The sequence below is a fragment of the Lepeophtheirus salmonis genome, chromosome 14 (genome assembly GCF_016086655.4).
Source record: "Lepeophtheirus salmonis chromosome 14, UVic_Lsal_1.4, whole genome shotgun sequence".
Taxonomy (NCBI): Eukaryota; Metazoa; Arthropoda; class Copepoda; order Siphonostomatoida; family Caligidae; genus Lepeophtheirus; species Lepeophtheirus salmonis.
This window is the reverse complement of record NC_052144.2, coordinates 13,229,950-13,240,376: the sequence shown is the minus strand read 5'-3', so window position 1 is coordinate 13,240,376 and position 10,427 is coordinate 13,229,950. Positions and strand designations below refer to the sequence as shown.

Here is a 10,427-nt window from a genome sequence, read left to right as displayed (position 1 = left end):
AGTCAATGTTTGTCAACTCACCTAATCATACAGTGTTCTTTCATGGTCACATAATGAAATAATCTGATTTCCTTAATGTGACAATCTTTAGATTGATGGAAGCAAGAGTTGATAGTATAGTAAATACCCAGGATTGCAATTTTTTTATTAGTCAAGCAGGTAACATATATCATAAGTGAATGTGATTTTTTAGGAAAAATGATTTTAGGTGGAGGTTTGGGCTCTACTGAGTGCCCCTCATAGTTTATTTGTTATTAGTAGCTTTTTTTAAATAATATTTCAGAACTTCCTTAAAGTGGAGTATACAAATTTATGAGTCATATGTTTAATTTAACAGAAAATAAATTTGTTTTCCTTCAATTTGAGCTTTCTTAATTTTGAATGTTCCTGAAATTATTATTATTGTGTATACGTCTTCTGTTTATTTTTTTAAGGACAGACATGGAGGTTAGCAAATCCATTTGAATTTTTTACTATATGTACTGTAATGTAATTTTATATGTACGCCCGCTCGCATAAAAATGAACAGAAAGCTATCATACTTATGAAAGATAAAAACGAAAGCATCTTTTGAATGTTTGCTTCAAAAAAAAAAAAAAAAAATCATATTCTACTCCAAATAAATATATATTTTTCCACTACTTACTTGTAATAATTTAGTGTATTCTGATGTCATCATGACATAAAGGAAATTAACAAGTTAATCTTTTGTGCTCATATTTTTTAATTTTTTGGTTGGTTTTGGTTTCATATAATTGATTTTTGATCAACTCTTTGGAGATCACGTTGTCCATTTGTCACATATTGTCATACAAATTGAAGGTAAGTTGACTTTTTGTGTACAAATGGTTATTTAAATACTAATTAATGTCCTTAATTAAACTGACAGTTTAGCAATGTTATTAATTAAATTTTATAAGTTAATTTAGTCCATGAAGTAAACTGACTCCTATTTATAAGAAATTAGGATTGTTTTTTTGGGTTTTTGGATTTGAGATATAAGTATATTGCAAAAGTTAATGAAAGCTACAAATGAGGCAAAAACAAATTTTCTAATAAATGTCCTCTGATTTTCCTTATGTAATATTCCCCTATAATGTTTTTTAAACATTAATAATTTACTCATTTAATAGTCTATAAAAATAAAAGCTAATTCAACCTAATAATCTATATTTTTAGCACGGCAATTTTTTTTAGAGTAATACGCCGATTCGAGTTCCTGTTAGTTAGAGTTTTTAAGAGTTTCTACATATATAATAAGGGTTTCCTTTTTAAAACCTCCATATCAAGTATCTGTAGTTCTTTAGAGTCTTTTGAGTGACACTATATTTTTGGAAAATCATTTAAAGTAGAATTTTCTAAAAAACAAATACAAACACAGGGGAGTTCGAATATTTGATCGAAACCAACACTAGTTTAATTAGTAAAGTAGTAAACACTCAACAATTGTGATTATGTAAGCATCTTCAAAAGATTCGTACAAGGTCACATATATATTAACGAATGGCCTCGACTATTTATTTGAAATTTATCTAAGTCTGTTCTTATTGAAGCGTTAACAAAAAATAAATAAAAATAATTTCAGAATTGACGTAATTTGAAAAAATGGACTACTATCAAAATATACGCTCTGAAATGATCCGAAAAGTGATGTATCCAGTGGATCATCGAAAGGATTATATTCCAAAAAGAGAAGATGCTTCAAAAGTCAAAATAGAGCCCAAAGATCCTTGTATTCCAAGTTTTGTATCCCCCATTGAGGGTAAAGCAGTGGAAGAGGGTGCACGAATATTTTTCGAGGGAATAGTGGACGCTCAACCCCATCCAACATTTGAATGGTATTTTGAAGATGAACTCATTGTTCCTGGTGAACCCGGATGGGAAGAGGTTGAGATTCATCATTCTCGTAAAATGTCAACGTTGATCATTCGATATACGAGAGAATATCATATGGGGAGATTTACAATGCTTGCAGAGAATGAGTTGGGCTATGAAACGAGCACTTGTGATCTGATTGTCAGAAAAAAACAATTTCCTCCAGTCTTTTGGAAGCGCCTTGTAAATAATATCGTTAATGGAGGTCAAAGGTGAATATATTAATAGATTATAATTAGTGTTGATATACGTATGACTGAAAAATGTTAGACCGTCCAGTTCAGTTCAGCACTGCATAACAGTCCTAAAACTTATAAAGTTTGGTCTTGATGATGCCATTATACTTTATTCTTCTTTTTTATATCAGTTATAGTAATGACTGACCGACGGTCTGAAGGACCTGTTCTAAGACTGGTCTGGACAGAGTCAATAATGTCTGACATAACCCTAGTTATAATAATTCCACATCAAATCGCCAAAGGTTCTATTTCAACTACTCACAAATTAATGAAATTTAGACTTGTAAAGTATAAATCTATTTTTTAGCAAAACAAAAGTCTACACCAAATTTTAAATAGTCATATCTTCTGAACATGTGGTTCCATTTCAACAAAGAAAGTACTTCTGAAAAGAAAGAAAAAAAAAAGTATTCTACCAAACTTACTTTTAAATTAGCTCATTTTGGGGTCTTGACCTTTGATTTTAAATTTGACCTCGTTGATAAAATTTGTATCTTTGTTGAATGGACTTCATTTTTTAACTCTGAATGTCATCTACTATATTTGTAAATGTGGAGAGGATAATTTTTTATAGTTTTTGAGATATTTTTGAGTTGAACTAGAACTACCTAATTGTTTATTGATACTAAATTTTATTAAATTTATAGTATTTGGGGTAAAAAACTTTGTAGAATGCGCAATACAAGCTGAGAAATAAATTCTTGAAGCTATGTTTTAGTTTTTAAATTTAGTACAAATTTATTAATGAGGAATAACTTGTGAAAAAAATCAAGTTGTAATATTAATTAAATATATATATTAACTTTCGTTCGAAATATCCACTCTTTGCCCAAATTATATAGCGGAGACGAAAAAACACTTTTTAAAACACTTTTTAAATTATATTTTTATTACAATTTGATCATTGTCACAAAAGTATATTCTAATTAATAAATTTATATTTAATTGTTTTACCTAAACATATTTCCCAACCTGTACTTTCATATTTTAACCATTATATGATTTTTTATACATTTACATTTTATTTTAGATATATCATGGAAGTAGAGGTTGGAGGATGGCCTATTCCAGATGTATATTGGTACAAAGACGATGAAATGATTATACCGAGGATAATAAGTGAAAATTATAATTCTAACTTCAATGCATATGTTCCTGAAAGAAAAATTGAACTGATACAAATTGACCAAATTCGTCATGCCATCATCATTAGCAGACTAACAGAGTCTGATAGTGGAAAATATACGGTTTACGCTAAAAATGCCCTTGGAGAAGCAGTTTGTGAGGCTGACATTGAAGTAGATGATGAAGGTCTTTGTTTTGCACATGATGAAATGTACCTTCCTGATTTATGGAGATCTGCAAAGCGACTCACATGGAAGGATGAAGACAATAGAGCCAAAAAGTTTGTTGGCTTTGAAGAACCAGAATTGACAGATGAAGACATACGAGATATGACGAAAAGAGTTGCAAGTACTCCACTTCCTAGATCTCTTGAGTATTTAGCTTCTCTTCCTGATTATCGACCAGATACAAATACATTAAAAAAGGTTCTTCCTATGAATTTTAAACCAGATCCTAAGAAAAAAAGTAGAGGCCAAAGTGGAGAGAGAAGTTTTGTGAATGTTCGGAAGCCATCAAAGTTTAACCCAGGAACGATTCATCATCGAGGCTATAAGTGTGATCAAGGGGAAAAAGTTTATCCCGTTTGGAGAAGTTCTGTTATCAAGAATCAACCTAAAAAGGAATATAATTACAGAAGAATAAAATATCCCTCCTTTCCTAAAAGAGAAGAAAAACAATTTCCTAAAGAAATCAGAGATCCACCATGCCCACATGTTTGGGAATCTCACGATCAAATAGATGCATTATACAAGATTTTAGGTGAAATGAGAGAGCGTGACTCATCAGATTCTCACGTTCCTCCCTATTCTAGAAAAAAGCTGGAGAGAAAAAAGTCTTCCACAGAACGTTATGATCAAGTGGATTCTTTTAAAGTCGAAAAACGTGAAACTAAAAAAGTTCATTTTCATGATTCTGTTAAATCAGATGTAGCCAAGCAATGGAGTAACATTCTTGATGAAAATGTTCCAGGTTCTCAATCTGATGCAGATAAATTCACCAAAGAATTTATTAAAGAACTATCTGGCTCTGTAGTTCCAGGTCAGTCAAAGCCTCAAATACAGAAGGCTGAAAAAAAGATAGGAACTCACTCAAACTACCTTTCACAAGCAACATTTCAAAATCCACCCATGATAATCAAAAACTCTGAGTTAAACCATTCAAAAAGAAATGATGGAATAAGGTCCCACTATGCACCTACTCCTTTCGAAAGCACAGACGAATCGTCTTCGAATTCTGCACAAACTGTCATCGATAGAACTTCTGTACAGACTGTACATGATCGAACTTCTCCAGCAACAGTCATTGATCGAAAAAAGTTGTCCTCTAAAATGAGTGAATTCAAATCCGAAATGTCTCAAATAGTTCAGGATCATCTTGCACAACAGCAGCATACAAATACATTTCATGAGTATGTTCCTCTCAGAGATAAAGTTAAGATGTTGGACGATAGAAAAACTAGCTCTTATGAGAGTTTGAGTAAATATGATGCTGCTAATTTGAAGGATTCACGAGAATTTATTCCAGTTCGTGAAAAAGTTAAAATGATCACTCAACAAAATGAAGAAATAGTTAAGAGAGAAGAGCAAATGAAAGATTATGATAGTGAAGCCTATGTACCAGGTGGAGTCCGAATTCTTACTCAATCTCCTCTGACTGTGAGGAAAGAACTGCCTCAATCCCCTCTCACCCTGAGGAAAGAACTGCCTCCATCTCCTCTCACTGTGAGGAAAGAACTGCTAGAATCCCCTCTCACTGTGAGGAAAGAACTGCCTCAATCCCCTCTCACTGTGTGTAAAGAAATGTCTTCTCAAGTACAGTCAGAAACTCACGTTCAACAAGAAACGGTTTCTCAAACATTTTCCAAAAGTAAGATCCTCACATCAAGTCAAGTACAAACTATCAAGAGATTATCATCTCACAATGACGAAGATTCCTCGTTTGCCCAAGATGAATCTACTTTAGATATAAGTAGAGCCTCATATGCAGGAACTGAAACATCCGAAGCTCAATACTCGGACACCTCAAAAGAATCCATGGTATACACTGAATGAAATTTTTAATTCGATGAAATTTTATAATTCTTTGTTTTAAATATGAAGAAGTTGTTTCTTACATCATAATTGACATATTGACAGGGGGTTTCCCGGTTCAGATTCAACGATTCTATTGGTCTGGGTTCTTTCATTTCAACAGTTTTGGTCTCGGTATGGGTTTTGCTTTATCGGTGTCAGTTAAATTTGGTAACAGGTACTTGAAACAAGTGGCAACGCTAGAAAATTCGGGGTTAGGAAATAATATTATAAACAAATATGGCTGCAGCTACCTAATACGCAGAGTACATATCCCCCAAAGTTCCAGTCGGGTCCCTGAAAACTAAGGTTGCTTAAGACATTGGTTGTCAAAGAGGGGCCGTGATGGAAGGTAGGGGGAAGGGGCAGTAGCACTGGAAGATGGAGAATTGAGGATTGAATTCAGTCTACACATACATAGTATATATATTTTGTACAAGGGGGGCCTCAGCTAAAAATGTATTAGTGTAAGGAGTCCTTGCCATTTTAAGTTTTTTACACCTTTACTTAAGAAATATTGTTGGGCTCCAACAAGCACAGTAGTAGACCTGGAGCCATAGTTATAAACCGAGACCGATAAGCAATTAATTCCGGTCTTGGTTCAACTTTGTTGGTTCCGGTTCTAACGATTGGAGAACCAGAACTGCTTGAATAGTTAGAATTGCTAGCCCGATATTGGTTTGAAAAATGGAACTGTTGGAAAGTTGATATTTGAAAAATGTTAGAAGTAAAAACGTTGTCTGAAGAGCTTCCGAGCTTAACGTGAATATGGCGGTACTAGTAAGTAAAAGCTAGTCCCATCTAACTAGCATCTTCTGACAGTTATTCACCAAAGTTTCAGCTATTTTAGACAAATACTGGTTATGTAAAACTCCTTCTAGTAAGTCAATGTGAGTGTTTTTGTGGAAAAGCGTATCTCTGTAACACCGCTAGGAGAAGTATGTAGAACTACAAGAAGACTATGTTGAAAAATAAAAATTTCCAAATTTTTTCCCCATAAACACTCAGATCAACTCACTCAAACGATTGTTACATAACAAATGCACGTCCTAAATAACTGAAACTTTGGTGAATATTTGTCATAAGATGCTAGATAGATCTGGTTAGCTTTTATTTACGAGTGCTGCCACCTTCATGTTGAGGTCAGAAGCTTTTCAGACCACCCTCGTATGTCAAATATATTATATAAAAATACAGTTTCATAAATTAAAACAAAGAATTACAAATTCTCACTTGTAAGACTTTTGCTCCTGGCCCACGATATACTCAGTAATTTTTCTATTTTACAGATTATTTCTCATGATGAAGAAAGTCCTGTAGCCCCTCTAGCAAAATCCAAATCATTTGTTCATAGTGGCTATAAGGCAATGGACGCACCCCATGGTTACTCAGCATCTGCTCCTTCAACACCTCAAAATACGCGTCGTTCGCGCACACGTACGACATCTGAGTTTGTGGACCAATCAAATGATGATAATACATGCTATCGACAGCCCACCATTACACCATTTCAACCCTCATTTTATAGGTTACCTCCTAAAGAAGACTCTGCTTACTCCGGCTCACAAAAACCCCTATTTAGACAAATCAAAAGATTCACTAAACGAAGACCCAAGTACACAGGAAAATGCTCTGATTCAGAAAATTAGTAGAATGCCCTTAAATTAATAATACTGCCAATTACTTTTGAACGTGAAGTTATCAAATCACTTATAAGACAGTATTAACACAGTCAACACATTTTTGCCGTTGAATTAAGATATTCTCTTTGGGATTACTTTTACATCGAGAAAACATGAAAAATGACTTTTATAATTCAAAATTTCTGGTTTTGTGGTATACACAGGGCAGTATAACACCTGAGCTGCAATGTACTGAGGTTAACAAAGTAAACATGTTGTTTTTTTTCGTTCAAAATTAACTTTTAATTTTTTTTTTTTTACTATGTGCTCCTATTTGACTTTTCAAAAGATTGCTCAGCTTGAAAGGTATTTTTTCCCATCAAGAAAAAATACAAAACAAAATTGATTTTCATCCATTGTTTTGGAAATAAAAAAAGTCGCGTCGCACAATTAGTGCAATAACTCACAAACTAATGAATAGATTGTCATGAACAATTTGACAGCTCCCTTAAAGGTTCGTACTAACTTAAAATTATATGAATTTAAAAAAAAGCACCGTTTATTTTTGAAGCCTGGTACTCTTCACTCCATGTGTACTATAACCTTGATATCTTAATAAATTTTTTTCAGCAACAAATCTTAAATAATATTTATTTTTTAAATTTGTTCTATTTTTATTATGAATTTGAAAGTTTCTACGGCAAACTATGATTTTTATCTCCGGAACAAAGTTGAACAGAGATTATGTTTCTGTCTTTGTTTGTTTCTCATGCCTACGACAAAAGCTCCGAATCGATTTTGATCAAACTTGGTACAAAGATTATATATGGTCACAGTAAGAAGCTATTAAATTTTGAGTCCATTCTAGTTTTTATCATTGTAGTAAAAAATGAGGAACTTATTAGACTTTCAAAATATTGAATATTTGTTTCTTTTTCTTTTACTTTGATCATGTAGGCAAAAAGTAATACAAAGTCATATAGATATTGTAAAACAATACTTAAAAAAACAAACAAACAAAAACACTATTTAGACCACAAAATTAGAAATTTCTAGTTATAAAGGTTATTTTCATATTTTTCGGGATAACAGGGCACTCAAAACACAGCATCTCAATCCAAGGGCAAAAAAAAGGATGATATTTTCTTAACACATTTCACAGTAAAGTCTAATCACGATTCAAAGTATAAAGTTTAACGTGCAATAGTCTCTATAGTTTAACTCAAACTAATAATTGTGTATATATAATATTAAAAACTTCATAGTGACATATGTATTATGCATTTTAATGAAGACATGATAAAACAGAGATGATTTAATGACGTTTTGTATTCTTTATTTACCCTCATACGTAGCAAACAGTATCTGCTCCTCTTAATTAAAAGTTTATTATGAATCAACTGAAAACGTTTCATAAATTTGCGTATTTGTCTTTATTTAAAAAAATAAAGACAAGTCAATATGGTTACTGGATCCAGATCTACAGGGGTATTTCAATTGTGGGAGAGCGAGCCCTCTCTCATAGGCACCCAAACAGGTGATAATTACTTTCTCACTTTTTGAACGACAATAACAATGAAAAGTTATTTGATTACTCATTATGTTTTCATTAATGTATGATTTTATTATTATGAAACTGCAACTCATTTGTCCCTTTTGAGTTGGTACAAATATTAATTCGTATCGTTTAGTTTGACTGCATTTCTTCCTGCTTTACTTGCATTTTGTCTTGTCTTTATTCCGTGAAAACTCGTATAATATTTATTTTGGTTAGTTGAAACAACCCAAAAAATATTTTTGTATTGTCTCAATCTAGTTATCTGCATGTAAAAAAAATGTTGACGTATACATTTCGCCGATTTACAAAAATCAACATTATCTGGTATCTTTACACTCGTTAATTTTTAAACACTGCTTGCACTCATTACTTCTTCTCTGACAAGTAATAATTAGGCGTGGAATTACTGGGACACATTAGGGGAAGGCTAGAGTGAGACTTATTTTATTACTGATTTAACTCATGTTAATATCAGCTACCTTTTATATGATTTTGGAGGGAGAAAATAAATTACTGCTATAAAAGGAAGAACCCTCTACATTTAAAATTGTATTTGTGCAGGAAAATATCATAATTATATTTAAATGCGTAAATGTATATTTATTTTATAATGTATTTTTAAAATAATTTACACCGAAGATAGGCCATAATTCTTCCTTATGAGGAAGATATTAACACCTCCATGACCTAAAAGAGTGAACAAAAAATAAATAAAATAGCACACCCACCAACCGTTTTTCCTATTCTAATTTATAAACTAACTTTTTTTTCTTTTCAAAAGTCCCTTCTCTATTAATTAAATATTATCTTCAGATACATCAACATTCTTAACCAGATCGAATGAAGCAGATTTATTGTTTGTGTGTACGCAAAGCCTATTTGTTTCCATATAAAATATGTACGAAATTATTTTGAAAAGGTTGCCCTGTGGACAGAGGCTTAGACTTTTAAGCTGAGCAGCAGAGTCGGTAAATAAAATGTCCGACTTCGATTCCAACTCTTACTCCTGTATTTTGAATGTCACCGATTCCGACCAACAATTTTAAATAATACATAAATTATAGCCTATATACTATTGAGTCAATTGAGTCTAGAAACTATTAATATATATGTCATGTATAGCTACAATTAGTTATGAGTTATAAGTAGTAAATAATTGTGCCAAGTATTTACTAAAATATTTAGTAACATTTATTTGTATTTATATACAATATTTAACTATATGACCAATAAATAAAATGGATCAAATTCTATCTATTGCTAATACATTTATAAGTTTCTGAATTTAATTGATGTACTCGTAAACGAGTACAACAATACAAATAAACTCTCACTGCAATGTTACTCTTTACTTTGATAACCTTAAATGTTCACAAATACTAGGTAATGCACTTGTATGCCTAGTGGCTATGCTCTACTATACATAATAATTTAGACTTTAGATATGTTCAGGAATTGTGATTTTATAGACTATACAGAACGTTTGACACCTATGAAGTAAACTCATAAACGAGTTAACTTTCAAGTATCAGGAATTAATAATACTTCATCCCTATAATTTATAACCATTCAGAAAAAACTTTACGTACACTCCATCTACAAATTTTTCAACTCCAGTTTTTAAGGCACTAAAAACTCTTCTATACTCAAACTACAATTCCAGTAATCGCTTTTTATACATCTACTATCATATATGTTGATCTTGACTCTATTCTTACTAATAGAAACAGGTTTTTCTTATTTATTTTTTACTTAAGGTTTTAGACAATACATAAAAACAAAAAATTTAATAAAGTGGGGTATTTGTTTTGTTTTTTGTTCTACACACCGAGTAGGGAAGATAATGAAAAAATACTAGTGCAAAATAAGATTTTAGCATATGGCAAATCCATTCAAAAACAGACTTATGAAAGTAAATGTAGCAAGGTATTAGATAACG

The 10,427-nt window shown here is 31.9% G+C and overlaps 1 protein-coding gene across 1 annotated transcript; it reads left to right on the top strand.

Moving 5' to 3' along the window:
* On the top strand, positions 1–8,252 carry LOC121129087 (uncharacterized). Its single transcript, XM_040724759.2, has 4 exons — positions 1–822; positions 1,586–2,087; positions 3,145–5,275; positions 6,598–8,252. Exons 2-4 carry the CDS (start codon positions 1,606–1,608, stop codon positions 6,955–6,957), a joined length of 2,973 nt encoding a protein of 990 aa, XP_040580693.1. The 5' UTR covers positions 1–822; positions 1,586–1,605; the 3' UTR covers positions 6,958–8,252.
* Positions 8,253–10,427: the final 2,175 nt, after the last annotated feature.